Source organism: Oncorhynchus gorbuscha, linkage group LG10, assembly GCF_021184085.1.
Source record: "Oncorhynchus gorbuscha isolate QuinsamMale2020 ecotype Even-year linkage group LG10, OgorEven_v1.0, whole genome shotgun sequence".
NCBI classification, from domain to species: domain Eukaryota; kingdom Metazoa; phylum Chordata; class Actinopteri; order Salmoniformes; family Salmonidae; genus Oncorhynchus; species Oncorhynchus gorbuscha.
The window spans coordinates 28,606,220-28,628,198 of NC_060182.1; the positions used below are offsets into that span (position 1 = coordinate 28,606,220).

Genomic DNA, 21,979 nt, shown 5'->3' on the forward strand with positions numbered 1-21,979 from the left:
GAACAGTTGATGTTGAGATGTGTCTGTTACTTGAACTCTGTGAAGCATTTATTAGGGCTGCAATCTGAGGTGCAGTTAACTGCAGCAGAGGTAACTCTTGGTCTTCCTTTCCTGTGGCAGTCCTCATGAGAGCCAGTTTCATAATAGTGCTTGATGGTTTTTGCAACTGCATTTGAAGAAACCTTCAAAGTTCTTGAAATGTTCCATATGACTGACCTTCATGTCTTAAAGTAGTGAAGGACTGTCGTTTCTCTGTGCTTATTTGAGGTCTTGCCATAATATGGACTTGGTCTTTTACCAAATACGGCTATCTTCTGTATACCACCCCTTCCTTGCCACAACACAACTGATGGCTCAAAAAAATTAAGGAAAGAAATTCCACAAATGAACTTTTAAGGCATTCCTGTTAATTGAAACGCATTTCAGGTGACTACCTCATGAAGCTGGTTGAGAGAATGCCAAAAGTGTGCAAAGCTGTCATCAAGGCAAAGGGTGGCTACTTTGAAGAATCTCAAATATAAATATATTTGGATTTATTTACCACTTTTTTGGTTACTACATGATTCCATATGTGTTATTTCATAGTGTCGATGTCTTTACTATTATTCTACAATGTAAAAAATAGTAAAAATAAAGAAAAACCCTGGAATGAGTAGGCGTCAACTTTTGACGGGTACTGTATATTTATATTCCGGACTCTGGTCCGCAAGCAACTGTCCTGCAATTCTATCCATTTTGCCATGGGGTTTTGTACTGTGTATTTATACTGGATTTATGACATAGCTCACTGTAATATACTGCTGTACATATCATTCTTAGTATATCTTGTGTAAATTCAACTGGTGTATATACGTGTAGATTGCATTTGGGTTACTGTTACAGTGATATTTGTGTTGTTAATTGGATTCGTTCCAACATTTGTTGATTATTTGTCATTTTTTTGGGGGGGGGGTACTGGTTTGACATTATACTGCATTGTTAGGAACAAGTAATGTAAGGTGGGTGCAAAAAAGTGCTTAACAAGGCTCTCCAACCCTGTTCCTGGAGAGCTACCTTCCTGTAGGTTTACCCTCCAACCCTAATCTAGCACACCTGATACTAGTAATTAGTTGGTTGATAAGCTGAACCAGGTTAATTACAACTGGGGGTTGGAGTGAAAACCTACAGGAGGGTAGCTCTAGGAACAGGGTTGGAGAGCCCTGTGCTATAACATCTGCAAAACTGTGTATGCGACCTATGAACTTTTGGTAATGATACAAAATATCACTCAATGAGCTGCATTCCTCATGCTTGAAAAACTACAATATGTGCATTTTGCAATGATAGATGGGTAACAATAATGCCTCTATGATATACACATACTATTGTATTAGTCAATCTTTGGATTTACAAAAATCTATATGTGCGCGCATGTGTATGTATTGCAGACATTTGAATGGATACTTCTGTAAAAAAAAACACCTCGTGGAGTGTGTGGAGAGCAGGGGTAGGCAACCCTGTTCCTGAAGTCCTGTACTGCAGGATTTTGTTCGAACTTGTCACCCCCACACCGACCAACTGAGCTAATTGATCAGTTCAGTGATTGCCTAAACTTTACACACCTGGTCTTCCAGGTCGGTTAAATCAAAAACATGAAGTGCCTGTGGCACTCCAGGATCAGGGTTGCCTACCCCTGGTGTAAAGACTGCTATCTATAAAGCCAACACCTCTGAGTTAAGTTGGTGGCTGGTTTCATAGGGACCCATCTGCACAGCCCAGCCCCATTTTAGCTAGACCTGAGCGCTGGTGAGATTTAGTTGTCTTGGATACACTATGTCTGCATTCATGTGTTGTGAAGCTAATGCCATGTGCCCCAGGGAACCTTTTCCAAGATTGTCAAAAGCAGGCGCAAGTCAGACAATAGGCTGTAAGAGAAAGCCCCAGTGTACTATCTATCCATTGTTTAGGAAAACACCAGTCTCAACATCAACAGTGAAGAGGCGACTCCAGGATGCTGTCCTTCTAGGCAGAGTTGCAAAGAAAAAGCGACATTTCAGGCCAATAAAAGATTAAGATGGGCAAAAGAACACAGACATTGGACTGAGGAACTCTGCCTAGAAGGCCAGCATCCCGGAGTCGCCTCTTCACTGTTGATGTTGAGACTGGTGTTTTGCGGGTACTATTTAATGAAGCTGCCAGTTGAGGAATTGTGAGGCGCCTGTTTCTCAAACTAGACACTCTAATGTACTTGTCCTCTTGCTCAGTTTTGCACCGGGGCCTCCCACTCCTCTTTCTATTCTGGTTAGAGTCAGTTTGCGCGGTTCTGTGAAGGAAGTAGTATACAGTGTTGTATGAGCTCTTCAGTTTCTTGGCAATTTATTGCATGGAATAGCCTTAATTTCTAAGAACAAGAATAGACTGACAAGTTTCAGAAGAAAGTTCTTTGTTTCCGGCCCTTTTGAGCCTGTAATTGAACCCACAAATGCTGATGCTCCAGATACTCAACTAGTCTAAAGGCCAGTTTTATTGCTTCTTTAAATCAGCACGTTTCAGAAAAATGGAGGCCAATTCCCTCTCTCACACACACAGTCTTGCACAGCTAACCTTGTGGGGACAATTCATACAATTCAGTCCCATTCAAATTCCTATTTTCCCTAACCCGTACTCTTAACCTAACCCTAGCTCCTAAACCCCCTAGAAATAGCATTTGACCTTGTCGGGACTAACAAAATGTCCCCAGTTGGTTTGTTTACTATTCTTGTGGGGACTTCTGTTCCCCACAAGAATAATTCAACATGTCCACACCAACAAACCACCACCACACAAATACACTAACTCTCACAACTCCACTGATCAGAGAAAACAAGTAGTAGCAGTATCATATGGTATTAGTGGAGATCAGACAACAAATCATATTAGAAAAAGGCAAAATGGCAACACAAATATGATTTCATACATTTAATAAAACGGGTGACATTACATTAAACTAAGCTCATAATGACCTTGCTTTTTATAGCCAGGTTGGGATGCACTAATCCGATCTAGTGTAATCTGTTTCAATCTCTGATAAATGCTTACCACATGCATCTCTCTGAACGGATGGTTCCTATTGGCCCATCCATAGCATCTGCTATTCCTATAAAGAGCTTCACCACATGATTAAACTGAGCACTTCATTCTCATTCTCCTTGTTTTGTTTTGTAGCTGCGCAGTCCAGGTTGTAATGACAGAATGCATGTTAAATTGTAAATTCACGAATAGGAATATATCCTGATCATTACGTTTTCAAAGTCTTGTTATAAGTAACTTAGCAAATTTTTAAAATTATTATATTACAATTGACATGGAATTATTATCAGAGATACACTGAGTATACCAAACATTAAGAACACCTGCTCTTTCCATGACATAGACTGATCAGGTGAAAGCTATGATCCCTTATTGATGTCACTTGTTAAATCCACTTAAATCTGTGTAGGTGAAGGGGAGGAGACAGGTTAAAGAAGGATTTTTAAGCCTTGAAACAATTGAGACATGGATTGTGTATGTGTGCCATTCAGAGGGTGAATGGACAAGACAAAATATTGAAATGCCTTTGAACGGGGTATAGTAGTAGATGCCAGGCGCAACACTGCTGGGTTTTTCACACTCAACAGTTTCCTGTGTGTATCAAGAATGGTCCACCACCCGAAGGACATCCAGCCAACTTGACAACTGTGGGAAGCATTGGCGTCAACATGGGCCAGCATCCCTATGGAATGCTTTCGACACCTTGTATAGTCCATACCCTGAGAAATTGAGGCTGTTCTGAGGGGGGGTGCAACTCAATATTAGGAAGGTGTTCCTAATGTTTGGTATACCCAGTGTATACACTATTCTAATTGAGTAGATATACTGGATCTTGTAACAGTGATGGAACTGATCAGAGAGTAGGCATACATTGACAGCAATACAGTATGTGACAGGCAGAGAGGGATGTGAACTTGCAGTGGTCTGGACTTATTCTCCAAATAAATTATACCCCATGCACTTTTTGACACTTACAGTTGAAGTTGGAAGTTTACATACACCTTAGCCAAGTACATTTAAACTCAGTTTTTCACAATTCCTGACATTTAATCCTAGTAAAAACTCCCTGTCTTAGGTCAGTTAATTATTTAGTTCAGCTTTTATTTCTTTCATCACATTCCCAGTGGGTCAGAAGTTTACATACACTCAATTAGTATTTGGTAGCATTGCCTTTACATTGTTTAACTTGGGTCAAGCGTATCAAGTAGCCTTCCACAAGCTTCCCACAATAAGTTGGGTGAATTTTGGCCCATTCCTCCTGACAGAGCTGGTGTAACCGAGTCAGGTTTGTAGGCCTCCTTGCTCACACACGCCTTTTCAGTTCTGCCCACAAATTTCTATTGGATTGAGGTCAGGGCTTTGTGATGGCCACTCCAATTCCTTGACTCTGTTGTCCTTAAACCTTTTTGCCACAACTTTGGAAGTATGCTTAGGGTCATTGTCCATTTGGAAGACCCATTTGTGACCAAGCTTTAACTTAACCTGACTGATGTCTTGAGATGTTGCTTCAATATATCCACGTAATTTCCCCTTCTCATGATTCCATCTATTTTGCGAAGTGCACCAGTCCCTCCTGCAGCAAAGCACCCCCACAACATGATGCTGCCACCCCAGTGCTTCGCGGTTCTTCGGCTTGCAAGCCTCCCCCTTTTTCTTCCAAACATAACAATGGTCATTACGGCCAAACAGTTATATTTTTGTTTCATCAGACCAGAGGACATTTCTCCAAAAAGTACGATCTTTGTCCCCATGTGCAGTCGCAAACTGTAGTCTGACTTTTTTATGGCGGTTTTGGAGCAGTGGCTTCTTCCTTGCTGAGCTGCCTTTCAGGTTGTCTATATAAGACTTGTTTTACTGTGGATATAGATACCTTTGTACCTGTTTCCTCCAGCATCTTCATAAGGTCCTTTGCTGTTTTTCTGGGATTGATTTGCACTTTTCGCACCAAAGTACGTTCATCTCTAGATGACAAAGCGTCTTCCTAATGAGCATTATGACAGCTGCGTGGTCCCATGGTGTTTATACTTGCAAACTATTGTTTGTACAGATGAATATGGTACCTTCAGGCATTTGGAAATTTTCCCAAGGATGAACCAGACTGAGGTCTTGGCTGATTTTCCAAGCTGTTTAAAGGCACAGTCAACTTAGTGTATGTAAACCTCTGACCCAATGGAATTGTGATACAGTGAATTTTTAAGTGAAATAATCTGTCTGTAAACAATTGTTGGAAAATTTACCTGTGTCATGCACAAGGTAGATGTCCTAACCGACTACCCAAACTATAGTTTGTTAATTAACAACATTGGTGTATTCTGCCCCCTGGTGGTGAAACCAGCCTAGAACAGGGGCTATCGTCTAATTTGAGTTTGAGATAGTCCCCCAATAATGATCAAAGGCTGATTATGTGATTATGCCCATAGGTATTTATTGAAATGCATTGTTGTCAATGTTTTTCAATATTCTTTCCACAATATTTCTGCTTATAAAATAACCCATATCCATATAACTTGTCCACAAAGTGCCTTAAAAATTATGCTTTAAAACATTTCATATTATTTCCAATAAGTACCATGACAAGGGACATTTTGTCCACACTCGTATATTACACTGAAGTATTTAAACAATATTTAAACATATAACAATGAGTTAATTTTCCTCCAGTCCCATCTGAAGTGTTCTGTGTCTTTGGATATTGGTTACTGTGTGAAGTGTTCTATATGTTTGCATATTGGTTAGTTTGTGTGTGAAGGGTCTTGACTAGCTCTGGAAGCCAAGGCCAGCATGGTGACACTGTATACCTCTGTCTCGTCTCCTCTCAGGGTGAGGGGCGCACACATCTGCACCACCTCATTCGGCTAAAATCACACATACAGACACACGCACGCACGCACGCACCGACACAGACACACACAATCAGAATTAAATCAACAATCAGTGGAGGATGTGCAGTACATGTGCAAATACAATAAGAGGAAAATATATGTTTAGTAATGTAGAAAGCCACATGAAGGAACAGGAAGTGTAGTTTGTATGTTCTCTTCACACTGAGACTTTGTAATACATATGGACTCTTTTTTTGTATGCAATTATGGCTTCACTTGATTTGCACATTTTCTTTAGTAACTGAAATATGTCAAGACAAAAACTACCATCCTATGCAGATCTAAGGGAGTGAAAAAACTACCATCCTATGCAGATCTAAGGGAGTGAAAAAACTACCATCCTATGCAGATCTAAGGGAGTGAAAAAAAACTATGCAGATCTAAGGGAGTGAAAAAACTACCATCCTATGCAGATCTAAGGGAGTGAAAAAACTACCATCCTATGCAGATCTAAGGGAGTGAAAAAACTACCATCCTATGCAGATCTAAGGGAGTGAAAAAACTACCATCCTATGCAGATCTAAGGGAGTGAAAAAACTACCATCCTATGCAGATCTAAGGGAGTGAAAAAACTACCATCCTATGCAGATCTAAGGGAGTGAAAAAACTAAAACTAGATGATATAGTTTTCCCTTCACGTGGAACCACCTGGGACGAATAACTTGACAGCTTGCTGTGTCTAGTACAGGGCTCTCCACCCTGGACGTGGAGCGCTACTGTACTCCATATTTTCACTCCACCCCTAACCAAGCACACCTGATTCTAATAATTAGCTTTAACTACCCTGATTGATCATTTATCTGAATAGGTGGTGAACGTTACACCATAGTGCACAACAGAGCAGTGTTTCTCGGGGGACCACTAGAGTGTGCACATTTCTGTTATAACCCAGAGCTAACACACCTGATTCAACTAATCAAGGGCTTGGTGATGTGTTCATAAATTGAGTCTGATGTGGTATTGCTGCTGGGCTAGAACAAAAAATGTGGCCACCTTGAGAAACACTGTGTTAAAGTACAGTTCATGGTATGGTTACACACTATTCTAGCTAGAAGAAGTGAGAAATGAATGGCAATTAAATTCATGAACTGAAAAACTTTCAGCCACGTTTTACTCGTGAGATTAATGTCAATAGATGAACTGAACTGAATTGACCCCAAAGCCCAACCCCATGTATACGGTGTATTCATGTTGAGGCTTTTAGACGGCAGTCGCACCTTAAGGCCACAAGGAGGAGTCCAGGTCACAGTGATGGTGCGTCTGTGGCCGGCGTCCACCGTGCCCCTGGTCGGCTCCACGGTGAAGCCCCTCTGTTGCAGTGCCTGAAGCCCCTCCCAGCTGAACTCCACGTTCTGCACATGGACAGGAGACGGCAAAGTTCACAACATAGGTAAGGTCAACACAGGAGGAGAGGGAGGGGGAAGTCATGTGTTGTGGTCAAGTGGTCCGATTGTTTACTCTTCTCCCCTAACTGTGCAGTTGCTCACTCCATCTCATGGAATAAACAGCATGGGATCTTTTCAGAAATGTGGTGGAAACTAACTCCCTAGCCTATGCTTACACTAATTCACAGATTTTGAATCCATGAGAGAGAGAGTAAATAAGGGGGAGTGGTACACTGCAGCCAATGTTAGGATCTCCAAATGAATCTGAACTCATCCTAATGACATTATTTAAACTAGATTTCAAGCTGTTTTTAATTAATGTTATTTCAACCAGATTTCAACCTGTTTTGTAATGACGGTATTTCAACCTGTTTGTAAGGCTGCTGCTGCTGGAACCAGTGAGCTAGCAGTGACCCTGGTCGTGGTCATGTGCGCGTTTACTTTATTTAAAGATAGGATGTTGTAACCAAAAGTCTCCAGAAGAAGTCTAACCCCTTGTTTTTTAATTGTAATCAACAACAACAGTATAAGTATTAGCCTACCTTTTTGGCCATAGGCTGTGTGGAGCAGATGCAGCCCACCTCCAGCTCTCTGACCGCTGGGCTCATGGCCCCCTCTCTGTAGACGCCTCTAAGGGTGAGCAGCACAGGGAGAGGGGGCTTCTCACAGTCTACTACACAAGCAGAAGAGAACAAGCAAAACAGGCTTACAGTCACAAATCAAAAATTGAATACATTTATATTTGTCACATGCTTCGTAAACAACAGACTGTAGACTGACAGTGAAATGCTTACTTACGTTTCCTTTCCAACAATGCAGAATTAAAGATTAGTGACACGAGGAATAAATACCAGTGAATAACAAATAACAAGTAAAAATAACATGGCTATATACAAGGAGTACCAGTACCGAGTCGATGTGCAGGTACTTGAGGTAGTTATGTACATATAGGTAGGGGTAAAGTGACTTGGCAACAGGATAGATAATAGACAGGTAGCAGCATCATATGTGGTGAGTGTGAAAGTGTGTGTGTGTGTCAGTATGTGAGTGAGTGGGTAGAGTCCATTATGTGTGCATAGAATCAGTGCAAGAGAGTTAGTGCCAAAAAGGTCAATGCAGGTAGTCTGGGTAGCCATTTGATTAACTATTTATCAGTCTTGTTTAGCAGTCTTATGGCTTGGGGGTAGAAGATGTTCAGGGTCCTGTTCGTTCCAGACCGTGTGGTAGCATTTCATGGCTATTGGTGAATGCTACGGGGGGATAGTAATTTAGACAGGTTACCTTGGCGTTCTTGGGCACGGGGACTATAGTAGTCTGCTTGAAACAAGTTGGTATTACAGACCGGGTCAGGGATAGGTTGAAAATGTCAGTGATAACACTGGCCAGCTGGTCAGCGCATGCACCAAGTATGCGTCCTTGTATTCCGTCTGGCCCCACGGCCTTGTGAATGTTAACCTGTTTAAAGGTCTTACACACATTGGCTACGAAGAGCAGGATCACCCAGTAGTCTGGAACAGCTGGTGTTCTCATGCATGGTTTAGTGTTGCTTACCTAGAAGCAAGCATAGAAGGCATTTAGCTCGTCTAGTAGGCTTGCATTGCTGGGCAGCCTATGGCTGGGTTTCTCTTTGCAATCTGTGATAGCTTGCAAGCCCTGCCACATCCGTCGAGCGCCAGAGCTGGCATAGTAGGATTCGATCTTAGTCCTGTATTGACGCTTTGCCCATTTGATGGCTTGTCGGAGGGCATAGTAGGATTCCTTATGTGTCTGGATTATTGTCCCGCTCCTTGAAAGCTATAGCTCTAGCCTTTAGTTCAGTGCAGATGTTGCCTGTAATCCGTGGCTTCTGGTTGGGGTATGTCCATATGGTCACTGTGGGGACGATGTCATTGATGCACTTATTAATGAAACCGGTGACTGGTGTAGTAAGGAGAAAGAGAGAGAGCACCAGAGAGAGAAAAAGAGCGCGAGAGAGGGATACCTGTGTGCTCAGAGTCCCCGGAGGCTGGCAGAGGGTGAACGGCATCAGTGGGAACTGCCAGTGGGTCTCCTCCACACAGGTACATGATGTGAGAGCGAGCTGCACCCTTCAGCACCATGACACACACTGTGCTCTAAGGGAAGGAGCGGCATGGTGTTAGAGCAGCTTATGTCCTCTACATACAATCTAAAATTACATAATAGTGGTCAGTTTATCTTTAAAAACACTTTACAGTCTGAGATGGTGAAACATCCTGTGTCAGTAAATCTATCTAGTTCCACTGAACTCCTGCATTAGATACCTTCTCACTCAGTGCCAACCTAATATAACAGCCTTTATCAGGAAACTGGTTCATACATTGCTCTATATTCAGCTGTGTGTGTGTGTGTGTGTGTGTGTGTGTGTGTGTGTGTGTGTGTGTGTGTGTGTGTGTGTGTGTGTGTGTGTGTGTGTGTGTGTGTGTGTGTGTGTGTGATGAGTGGCTTAGTAAAGTTTAATTTCTTTTTTAGGCCTCACTCTCACATTCACACTGACTGCATCATCTCTTAGGACCACCACTGGGTGGTGGTGGTGGTGAGGTTTCATTTGAACAACGCTAAATAAACATAAAAAACTAGGCAGAGGCTGCGGATCCGAAAGTGACTACTCCATCCCGCCCCCCTGGAAGCCTCTTCCACAGAACTGAAGTTCTGAATCACGCATGCGTTTCTTTAACTCTACTTTATGCAAACATTTTTGTAGTCACCCTCCCTTCACATTTCTCACTGTCATTCGTGAATGATAACTATTCAAGTACCGGTGAAACGTCCATGCAGCATCTGCATAACAACCATTTGATCTCAATCAGTTTAATGAGAATATACATTTAGATCTTCTTGAGTTATAAAGTGTTGTTTCGAGGTAGACTAAAGTGTTGTTTTGAATTATGTACAGTGAATTTCATTTTAGAACAGATGGTGTTAAACTGTAGCATACCTTTGTTTTGTTTCATCCAAAGCACATATTTTGCCTAGTGGTGCGCGCTGTTGAGCTTTTGCAGCATCTCATAAGAAATTAGGTGGTGTGTTTTGTTTCATTAAAAGGAGCACCATTTATTCAATGAAATTCGCCAGAGTAGCCAGTTGTATGGGCAGTCGAACGAGTAGAGTAGAGATAGCGTTAAGTAGAGAATCATGCGCATTAGCTATAGTGCACCACTTTTGTAGTAGCACTATGTATGGAATATAGAGGCAGAAGGGTGCCATTTCAGGTGCAGCCACTATGTCAGGCGAGCTGGATGATTCTGTGGTACCTTGTTCATGAGCTCCACCTTCAGTATGTCCGAGTAGTGGAGGCTCTCGTGGTCTGGCAGGAAGGTCACAGTGATGTCCTGGCTCTTTCCTGGGGCGATGGTGCCCTCTATGGGCGTCACATTGAACACGCTCTGACCACTGTAGTTCTGGGTCCCTGGCCACGGTGAGGTAGAAGAAACCAATATTATTAATTCATTTAACAACAATGTTAGCTTCAGAAACAATTTAACATAATTAGATTTAATATAATGCTGCACCAGAAAACGCTAGATTTTTTAATCCAACAAATGATAGCAACAGCTCATGGTATTAGCCCTTAGTTCTGAGTGAGAGATGTGGACCTAGATCGGATGGACTGGCCTTACCCACAGTGGAGTGTGTCTGTTCCTCTGGGCCTGGGCTGAGGAGGGCAGGGAAAGCGTCTGCTCCACTCAGGGCTTTACACCCCAGCGACAGGCTGTGCAGCAGCACAGAGAAGCGCACCGCCAGAGATGACGTGTTCTGCAGCTGAAGACAGATGACACAACTTTCAATATCACAACTTCATTGACATGGTATTGGGCGCAGTACAGGCTAAGTAGCCTGCTGCTGTAGAAGTCCACAAGGTAAGCTTAGTTCGAACCAGAATGACCCATAGGAAAAGATCCTCTCTCCTGTTTCTGTAGCTTGAGGCAGCTTGATCTACAAGTACACCCCCCTGGACAAGATACTAGTTGATGCTGGCGAACTGACCTTAAAGACCTGGGAGGCTCTCTCCTTCTCCAACATGAAGCCAAAGTCCATGAGGCCACCCTGGTGGGAGGAGGTGAGAAGAGGATCCACTCCCACCCCGCATAGCGTGATCTCCATGGTCATGTTTGGGCTGTGGATCTCCACAGTCTCGCGGTACTGTGAAAGGAGCCACAGCATCAGCTATAGGGAAGACTGCAACGTGTGTTTGTTTTCAGGTCCATTAAGTGCGATTGACCCACCCTTTTTCCCAGTGCGGGTGTGAAGGCCAGTAACAATGTGTGTGTGGCTCCAGGTCCCAGCCGTCTCAGAGCATTTAGGAGAGAGAACGGACCACTCAGGTCCAGCACTGAGGACCTCAGCTTGGTAAGGGTTAAGGAAGAGTAGTCGGGTAACAGCAATATTTCAATCCTACCGTCAAAGGGACCTGTTCAGGAGGGTGTAATGGGTGAAAGATACGCCTGTGTGCGTCCACTGTTCTGCAAGTGTTTTCTTAGATCAAGTGTAAAATGTCATTTTTTGCATCATCCCCAAAGCCAATTTTTAAAAAGTAATAGTTTGACTTACTATGACTGTCATATGTGGTTGTCGTAGCTACCTTAAGATGAATGCACTAACGGTAAATCACGCTGGATAAGAGCATTGGCTAAATGAATCAAATGTACATGTTCAAGTCACTATTGTCTTGCAAAGTTAGAAGACAATCAAACTTGCAATTATGCTATTTTTTCAACCAGTGGATCTGTGGAACAGATATGATTGTCAGCATGTAGACCAGGGAATCATGTCAGTTCTATTCATAACTTTTGTATCTGTTTCACCTCACTGAATAACCTCTGGTTTCTAGGTCTGATGTGTCTAGATTAGCCTTAAAGCTATACAATACTAGCTATATATAATGTGTGTATCAATGACACAAATAGGCCATGTGATGTTATTTATTTTTTAAATATAGGCTACATCAGCACCTTTCAACCAGCACATAGAGAAAGACTGAGGCTTCTTTTTTATTTAAATTAATCAACTACTTTATGTTGAAAACCAATTAAATAATGAATCAAGTGGATTGATGCATGCATCATACTCAGAATGTCAACATGTTATTAGAACTGAAATAGTTTTTCATTCTGAGCACCAGCATTTTTTGTCTTAGAAAAACAGGTGGTAGAAATTGTGCAGAGGTAAAGATTCATGAATAAACCCCACTGACTTTTCTCACATAACCACAGATCATCACACTCTGGCGATCTAGGTCGTTTGTGCATGTTGTGACCCAGAAAAGGATACCTCCAAGGCTTCCTGAGAAATATTCTGAACAGTGAGCTTTTTGACCACTTTCTGTCCTAAGTGAACAAAAGAAACACAGAATTGACACAAGTAGCAACATATTCACAGGCAAGGGAAAATAGGGAATAAACTTCCAATGTCAGAATCAGACCTGGGTTCAAATACTATTTGAAATAATTTCAAATACTTTATCTGTCCTTGATTGAAATCAAAATATTAATGAACCAATAAAATTTTCCCAAAACCACAAACTCTGTCCACTTGGCACTCTGTCCACTTGCTTAAGCAAACACTCAAAGATTCAAAAGATTTCAAATAGTATTTGATTGCAGCTCTGGTCAGAAGAATACATTTGAATGGACTGACCCACAGCCACCTGGTGGTAGTTGATGGTGGTCTGGCCATTACTGGATGTGACCACCAGGGGGGGCCTAATGGCTGGGCAATGCAGCTCCAGGTACAGCGTGTTGAGGGGGCTGCTGGGACAGAGTTACAACAATAGAGGCAGTGGGAGAAACACTTCAACCTGTTCTCTCCACATTATCCCCACTAAATGAATGTGTGTAATTGATTCATGTAAATGAAAATGGGGGGCACAGACAAATTAATATAATGTTGGTATTGTAAATAGGATCTACATGGGAGTTGTAGTATGTATAGTATACTACCTGCAGGATGGCTGGGCCTGGGGGTCACTCTGGGGTGGCTCTCCGTCGGACACGAAGCAAGGGATGACGTATCGACTGTAGTGCTCAGGGAAGGAGTGCAGGAGGGAGGCCCTGCCTACAGCGTACTCCTCTGATCTGCGAACCAAACAACACAAACATCACTAACTATTGACCTAATCCTAAACCTATCTTGATTGCCTCCCGAGTGGCGCAGTGGTCTATGCCACTAGAGATTCTGGGTTCGAGTCCAGGCTCTGTCGCAGCCGGGCCGCGACCGGGAGACCCATGGGGCGGTGCACAATTGGCCCAGCGTTGTCTGGGTTAGGGGAAGGTTTGGCCGACAGGGATGTCCTTGTCCCATAGTGCACTAGCGACTCCTGTGGCGGGCCGGGCGCAGTGCACATTGACACGGTCACCAGGTGTATGGTGTTTCCTCCGACACATTGGTGCGGTTGGCTTCCGGGGTAAAGTGGGCATTGTGTCAAGAAGCAGTGTGGCTTGGTTGGGTTGTGTTGTGTTTCGGAGGATGCACGGCTCTCGACCTTGGCCTCTCCCGAGTCCGTACAGGAGTTGCAGCGATGAGACAAGACTAACTACCAATTGGATACCATGAAAACTGTGGAGAAAAAGGAGGGTTACATTTTTTATTTTAAATAAACATATCTTGATTACATATTTCCTGACAAATCCCATTGACATAAATGCATAATTTGTGCAAAAATAAGTTGTCTTCGAATGTGCGTAGTTTAGGATTCCGCCCAATGCCTTTAACAGTCATTATTTCATAGAGAAGACAAAATACATTATTCACTAAACGCTAAAAAGTAAACGCACTAAACACAGTGCAAGGTCTGAAGCAGATGGTTAAATGTAATGATGTCAGCTTGCAATTGACCTCTGCCTAAGTTACTTACGTTTTAACATAAAAAAGCTTTTAGGAGGAAGTTTACCTCAGAATTAAGTAAACATTTACGGTACATTTTTGATTTGTCACTGAAATATGTAAGGGATAATCAACGAGGGGCTATGCGTTCTATGGAAAATAATAATGAAGGGCTCTATAATGCCCTTCAAGCCAATCAGAAAAAAGTATTCAACAATGATGCCATTGTATAAAATGTATGTATGCATGGTATCTAAGTGATAGTTGTGGTGGTATAGATGAGCCGTACCCTGACTGTATGTCGGCTGGGTTGGGGGCTCTGAAGGGGCTGTCTGTTTTGGGGCTGATGGACACTTTGCTGATCTTCTCCTTCAGGGTCTGCTTCGCCTGGGGCCGGGCGGGGGGTGGCTTCTTGCCTTTCTGGGGGGCCGTAGGGGCCTCCCTTCTACACTGAGTTAGCACACACATACAGTACACATGAACAATAATGTGCACATACGTACACACACACACATGGTCAAAGTCAAACACATTGTATGGCAGCAAGACAACATTAAAAAGATGGTTTGGGATTTTTGATTTTTTACCATTTTTATGTCTTTGTGTGCAGTTTTAAGGAAGTTGCTATCTAACGTTAGCGCAATTGCTAACTAGCATTAGCGCAATGACTTCCAGTCTTTGTGCTATGCAGACAATACTGACCATGCAGACACATTCAACTTTTATTAGGAGGATGAACTGAAGCTGAAGCTTACCAGCCCCTCCTGCTCTCCTCCCTTCCTGTTCCCCTCAGCCTTGGAAACCCTCTCTAGCTCGTGGAGGCGCAGCTCTTCGGAGCGACACAGCAGCCGCACCGCTTCTTCCCTTATGGCCTGGTCACACAACCTGGGCCTGAATGTCACCTGCACCAGGCACCTCTGGGAACACAGTAACAAACCAGTCAATGACCTAATGACGTGACCAGTCAGGTTGTTATTGCAAAATAAAACGTGTTCTAAATGGTTAAATAAAAGGTAACATAAATAAACAATGCAGTCATCAGAACAGAGTATACACTGGAATGGTAAAATAGAGAAACTACATAATATGCTAGGCCTCATCACAAATTGTTCAAGTAAAGTGGAAGCACACTGCTTGTTGGTAGAGTACCTGTCCAGGTAAGACCTTGCCTGTCCTGGGGGTGAGGCTAATCTCTGAGTTTTCGGGGGGAGTGAAGGCGAACAGCCGGGGGCCCAACGGGGCAACAGGGTCCCGGCCAATGCGGGGCACGGGGTGTGTGAACTCGTTGAGGCTGGTGTGTGCGTTGACCACGTGCAGCACGGCTGTGGAACAGTCACCAACCGCCGTGGCTCCGAACTGGACCAGAGAGTGAGACAGCTCTAGCGGAGGGTGCACCCCGACTGCACGACATGACAGGGGGAAGTCTCTATAGCAACCATTGGGGAAAACACAAAAGTAATGCAGTGAAATATACTTGATAGCACTCTATTTTGTGACAGGACAAGGTGTAGGAAGGAACAAAACCTTGATACCTGTTAATTCCAGATTTGCAGTTAAGCTGAAAGCTGTACTCTCCTGCCTTCTTGGCGCTAAAGATCAAATCCACCTCCAAGGTTTCCATTGGGAGGAGAGTGCCGAAGCCGTCGTTGGGCTGGACCTGCACAAACTAGGAGGAGAAAAACACTGCTCAACTGCTCAGTGCTCAGGCGATTCAAACACGGTTTTGTCCTTAGTTCTGACTGAAAGCAGAAAATCTCCATAGGGCCGGATTAGCTATTCAGGACAGGTTTAGGTGAGATCATGAAGGTCTAAAACCACAGATATAACAGCAGAAACAGAGTCAAATACATAGAGATATAATTCATTCTAATTCAATTGTCAGATATCTCCTCCTGGAGAGTATAGCATAGGCCAAATTGGCATATCAGAGTAAAAGCAGTCCAAATTAATAAACAGAAGTGTTTCCTACTGATGTTTTATGATGACGACTTCATTTAGCCAAGGTGGAATAGTGGATTATAGAGATGCAAACAGCAGGAAATTAGGTCAAAGGCCATAGGGATGCAGTCCGTCAGGCAGATGGAGGCCGTACCTGAGGTATGCTCAGAAAGCCAAAGTCCTGGGGCAGGAGGGTTAGGTTTGTGAGGTGCACGCTGGTCTTCACTGATTCGTAGATGGAGCAGTGGCCAAAGTCCACCTCTGTCCGGTCAAAGCACAGGTCAGAGGAGGTGATGACTGCATGGACCGTGAATGGAACAGGCCGGACCTGAAAGCCCAGTGAAAGAGAGTATTTCTGCCTTATTTCTGTTCTGTTTTGTAATATCCTATGCGGTCAATGTCTTCTTTTATTTGCAAAAAAAACTCTTGATGTACGCAAAAATTGTGCATTACTCATATTTGGAACTTCAACTTCTATCTAGAGGTTCTTTACGATGCTTACTAATTTAAGCAGTCATGGGACCTAGAAATAGAATTATATGGGTATATATGTACAATACCAGTCAAAAGTTGACTCCTACTCATTCAAGTTTTTTTTACATTGTAGAATAATAGTGACGACATCAAAACTATGAAATAACACGCATTATTCAAAGTAGCCACCCTTTGCACACTTTTGGCATTTTCTCAACCAGCTTCATGAGGTAGTCACCTGGAATGCATTTAAATGAACACGTGTGCATTGTTAAGTTAATTTGTGGAATGTCTTTCCTTCTTAATGCGTTTGAGCCAATCAGTTGTGTTGTGACAGGGTAGGGGTGGTATACAGAAGATGGCCAGTCCTATTTGGTAAAAGAACAAGTCCATATTATGGCAAGAACAGTTCAAATAAGCAAAGAGAAATGACAGCCCATCATTACTTTAAGACATGAAGGTCACTCAATCCAGAAAATGTCAAGAACTTTGAAAGTTTCTTCAAGTGCAGTCGCAAAAACCATCAAGTGCTATGATGAAACTGGTTCTCATGAGGACCGTCACAGGAAAGGAAGACCCAGAGTTACCTCTGCTGCAGAGAACAAGTTCAAAAGAGTTACCAGCCTCAGAAATTGCAGCCCAAATAAATGCTTCAGAGTTCAACAGACACATCTCAACATCAACTGTTCAGAGGAGACTGAGTGAATCAGTCCCTCACGGTCAAATTGCTGCAAAGAAACCACTACTAAAGGACACCAATAAAAAGAAACACGAGTAATAGACATTAGACCAGTGGAAATCTATCCTTTGGTCTGATGAGTCCAAATTTGAGATTTTTGGTTCCAACCACCGTTTCTTTATGAGAAACAGAGCAGGTGGTGCTTTGCTGGTGACAATGTCAGTGATTTATTATTCTACAATGTAGAAACTAGTAAAAATAAAGAAAAACCCAGGAATGAGTAGGTGTGTCCAAACTTTTGACAAGTACTGTATATGTTTCAATCCCAACTTGATTTAGCTAGCCTGGCACGATTAAAACAACAAAATAGTCCAAAAAGTGAAAGCCCTGCCCACAAAGCCCACGGGGAAAGCTAAATCAAGTGCACCTAAAGTAATAGTAATGGAGAATTATTTTGTTTTTTTGACCCAGGTGGAACAATCTGTTGTCAAGAAAAAGGAGATGAGTGTGGACTACAGGAAAAGAAGGACCGAGCATGCCCCCATTCTTGTCGACGGGGCTGTAGTGGAGCAGGTTGAGAGCTTCAAGTTCCTTGGTGTCCACATTACCAACAAACTATCGTGGTCCAAACACACCAAGACAGTTGTGAAGAGGGCACGACAAAGCCTATTCCTCCCCCTCAGGAGACTGAAAAGATTTGGCATGGGCCCTCAGATCCTCAAAAAGTACAGCTGCACCATCGAGAGCATCCTGAATGGTTGAATCACCGCCTGGTATGGAAACTGCTCGGCCTCCAACCGCAAGGCACTACAGATGGTAGTGCGTACGGCCCAGTACATCACTGGGGCCAAGCTTCCTGCCATCCAGGACCTCTATACCAGGCGGTGTCAGAGGAAGGCCCTAAAAATTGTCAGACTCTGGCCACCCTAGTCATAGACTGTTCTCTCTGCTACCGCACGACAAGAGGTACTGGAACGCCAAGTCTAGGTCCAAAAGGCTTCTTAATAACAGCTTCTACTCCCAAGCCATAAGATTCCTGAACAACTAATCAAAGGGCTACCCAAACTATTTTCATTGTCGTCATCCCCCCGTCCCCTTTTATACTGCTGCTAATCTCTGTTTATTATCTATGCATAGTCACTTTAACTCTACATACATGTACACATTATCTCAATTACCTCGACTAACCGGTGCCCCCGCACATTAACTCTGTACAGATACCCCCTGTATGTAGCCTCGGAACTGTTATTTTACTGCTGCTCTTTAATTATTATTATTTATATTTTTACTTATCTATTTTTTACTTATGTTTCTTAACTGCATTGTTGGTTAAGGACTTGTAAATAAGCATTTTATTGGTCTACTACACCTGTTGTATTCGGCGCATGTGACAAATACAATTTGATGTCCTGAGAGCAGCGTTCCTACCTATGTATTAATGTCCTCCTCAGCCGTATCTGGGTGCGGCAGCTTTCCTTGTTTACCCGTTCACACTTTCAGCACCGGACAGAGAGGGCCTGGTGGCCAGAGAGGGAGGCCTGGAAGGGAGCTAGGGTTAAGGGTTCAAGAATGGGGGCACAGCTTTGGGTCTCTGCAGGAACATCCTGCTGGCCTGCTTTTGGCTCCGTGAAAACATACTGCCTCCAAATCCTCTACGCTCCTCCCAAGTATAGGGGTGTGGGTTTAGGAGGTGGGCGAAGGGGCATGGGGGGACAGGGAGGGTAAGGTGATGATTTTGCTGAAGGAGTGTGACTGCTGGCCAGTTTGGGGGATTTGATGACTGGGTAACACAGCACAAATGCGGCACGAGTGTTGGGTTGGAGCCTGTTTTGTGTGTTGGATTTGAGTCTGCTGTTGAGTCTGTGTGTGTGTGTGTGTGTGAGCCTGTGTGTGAGTCTATGTGTGTGTGTGTCTGTGCGTGTGTGTGAGTCTGTGTGTGTGTGTCTGTGTGTGTCTGTGTGTGTGTGTGTGTGTGTTTGCACGTCAAAAGGAATTTAACAATCCCTGATGTACTTACTTAATACTTCACTTGGATAACTATACATTGATAAAAAACTTTTGACATAAATCAATAGGTGGTGGGATATCCAGAATAATCCCTGGAGCATCATGAATCAGTGCCTAAAACTGGAAGATAATCCCTTTATGATTTCCAGTTGTATTTACCTGATCAGCAGTTTACGTGCCAAACACCCTGAATGTAACAGTTTCACAACTGAAAGCTGAATAGAAATAATATCATTCTGTGAGATAAAATCTTTTTAATCTATTTTGAATCTATTTAAAAGAGCTCAAATGGAGTGGAAACAACACGAAAAACAAATAATCCAAATGATATTATGGAGACCTTTTCAGTAAAACAACGTGGAATAACCTTTATGCTTGGCTCATTAGCACTCATGGAACAGTGCAGGCCTTGGGGTGGTGGATCATTTTTAGCTTGCTACCATTAAAATGGGTTAATTTACAACCTTCAGTGCTTCTGCCCTTCATGGGGACCTGCAGAAGGTTTGCTACTTATGAATAAGTACTCAACGCTTCCCTACACCCAAACAAGGGCACTGCGTTCATCCACCTCTGGCCTGCTCGCCTCCCTACCACTGAGGAAGTACAGTTCCCGCTCAGCCCAGTCAAAACTGTTCGCTGCTCTGGCCCCCCAATGGTGGAACAAACTCCCTCACGACGCCAGGACAGCGGAGTCAATCACCACCTTCCGGAGACACCTGAAACCCCACCTCTTTAAGGAATACCTAGGATAGGATAAAGTAATCCTTCTCACCCCCCCCCCTTAAAAGATTTAGATGCACTATTGTAAAGTGGCTGTTCCACTGGATGTCATAAGGTGAATGCACCAATTTGTAAGTCGCTCTGGATAAGAGCGTCTGCTAAATGACTTAAATGTAAATGTGATTGAGAGGGGCTGTTGTATTGTATGATACTTCATACTGTAGACTGCGTCCAGAATTCAATCATCACATATTGACACTTTCCACAATGGTATCTCTCGAAGGCTGTTTGTGCAGTATTTCAGCAAAACTCATCTCCCAAATTGCTTCCTTCTGCATCCCTAGCTGTGTCCCCTTTGTGGACATTTTCAACTGATAGTATCAGTGTTAGTTGACTGATACAGATTGTTTACTTTTAGTGCACTTTGAAATAACACAATTGAATTCTTGCCTGTAAGTTTAGATCTTAACAGTGCAACAAACCTGATCAGCCACTTGCACTGTCAAGGGGACTTCCAGCACTCCTGTTTCACTGTCAAAAAACGTTTTTGCATCCTCGAACAAGGAACGTCTAGGGGGGGGAGAGAACAGGGTAGTGGGTATAAGAATACAGGAAATCATTATACTGTACATTAACTCAGCAATATGACACCATCATGCACAGCGCGGGAACTTCCTGCTCATGAACAATCACAATCTGTCAAGGCTGCTACTATTGGGAAGAGCCAATGCTAGCAGTCTTGTTAGATTAGAATTTTGTTGTTGACTTCTGTAAGTCGCCCCACCGTGTATGTCATATTTCAGAGTTTACCTTCAAACATTACATCAGCAAATATGTCCCAGCCCTCAACAACTGGGAAAATTCTCAGTGCGAGGGATAGAGAGAGCCCATGGAGGAAAACCTTCAGCGTTTCACTGTAAACCAACACGACTATCCCCCGTTTAGATCTGTAGAACCACCAGGGAAGGCAAGAGAGCACGCCTCCACACTACTGTGGGCTGTAGCCATGGTGATGTTCGGCATAAGAACACATCAAAGAGGGCTTGCAGTCATACAAGGAGCTTATGTAAAGCACTAGCTCAATCAATACCCTAGGTGGAGAGCTGCTCTCGTGAGAACTGCCACCTCTCTACTACTACTATGCAGCCAATACTTGATTAGCATGAAAACAACAGTCAGATGCCAATCCACAGTGGATCCACAGTGAGCAGCACAAACCCAGCCCACTCCTGACTCCTCTCTCTCCCTGTTTGGTAATGCTGGCTCTATGAAGGCATGAGAGCTAATGCTGCCAGTGTCAGAGGGTTTAAAGCAATTTAAGAGGGATTTCCAGATGTCAGAGGTTTTCCAAATGAATACAAAGCTCTGGAAGTGACGCCCAATGCTTCCAACAAATCTGTCAGAGCCTAGGGAAAAGGCGTGTTTCATAATTACGATCTTACAGCAAATCAGTGTTGTATTTCAACCAGCTCGGATGTACAGATGTTGGATCTTAAATTTACCAGTTTCTCACAGCAGGAAAATAATCCTGCAGCAACAGGAAATATGAATTATTGTGTGAATTCTAATTAAATGTACACTTTTTTTTACGGGTTAAAACACATTTTTTGTTAGGGGAAATTAAGTCTGACATATTAAAGTGGAAATTACAAACTTTAGAAGACTTTTTAAACCTTGAATACACTACACCTCTGCATTTCCTGCTGTGCAAGACATTTCCTGCAACAAAAGGGTGATCAAATTAAGATCCTTCATCTGTACTGTATGACATTTACAACAAAACAGAGAAGCGAACATGTCTCAATTGTATCTCAATCCCTCAATGACAGAAGGGGGAATTATTATTGGGAGTTGTTTGGAAGCCCTTGTGTTCTCTGCTAATAGAATCTCTGCTGGAGAGTCACTCTTGAACTAGCTTGGCAGGGTGGAGTGAAAAAGCCTGGCGGGATGTCGCCAGACCCATATGCTGCTGAGGGGAAATGTGCGGTTGGATGAGATTTTCAAGT

The 21,979-nt window shown here is 43.2% G+C and overlaps 1 protein-coding gene across 5 annotated transcripts in view; it reads right to left on the reverse strand.

Moving 5' to 3' along the window:
* Positions 1-5,230: 5,230 nt before the first annotated feature.
* Positions 5,231-21,979, reverse strand: part of cfap74 (cilia and flagella associated protein 74) — a 46,030-nt gene continuing 29,281 nt past the window's right edge. For 4 of the 5 annotated variants that reach the window (XM_046365540.1, XM_046365541.1, XM_046365538.1 and 1 more), the window contains exons 23-39: positions 20,456-20,543; positions 16,248-16,421; positions 15,688-15,821; positions 15,305-15,581; positions 14,911-15,072; positions 14,445-14,605; positions 13,273-13,407; positions 12,971-13,083; positions 12,605-12,660; positions 11,560-11,679; positions 11,321-11,476; positions 10,954-11,095; positions 10,588-10,742; positions 9,297-9,429; positions 7,858-7,988; positions 7,148-7,282; positions 5,231-5,903 (exon numbers count right to left, since the gene is read on the reverse strand). In XM_046365540.1, coding sequence (XP_046221496.1) covers positions 5,781-5,903; positions 7,148-7,282; positions 7,858-7,988; positions 9,297-9,429; positions 10,588-10,742; positions 10,954-11,095; positions 11,321-11,476; positions 11,560-11,679; positions 12,605-12,660; positions 12,971-13,083; positions 13,273-13,407; positions 14,445-14,605; positions 14,911-15,072; positions 15,305-15,581; positions 15,688-15,821; positions 16,248-16,421; positions 20,456-20,543 — 2,395 coding nt within the window. In that variant the 3' untranslated portion in view covers positions 5,231-5,780. The remainder of the gene's footprint in view (positions 5,904-7,147; positions 7,283-7,857; positions 7,989-9,296; positions 9,430-10,587; positions 10,743-10,953; positions 11,096-11,320; positions 11,477-11,559; positions 11,680-12,604; positions 12,661-12,970; positions 13,084-13,272; positions 13,408-14,444; positions 14,606-14,910; positions 15,073-15,304; positions 15,582-15,687; positions 15,822-16,247; positions 16,422-20,455; positions 20,544-21,979) is intronic. The other variant, XM_046365539.1, reaches the window with a different exon arrangement.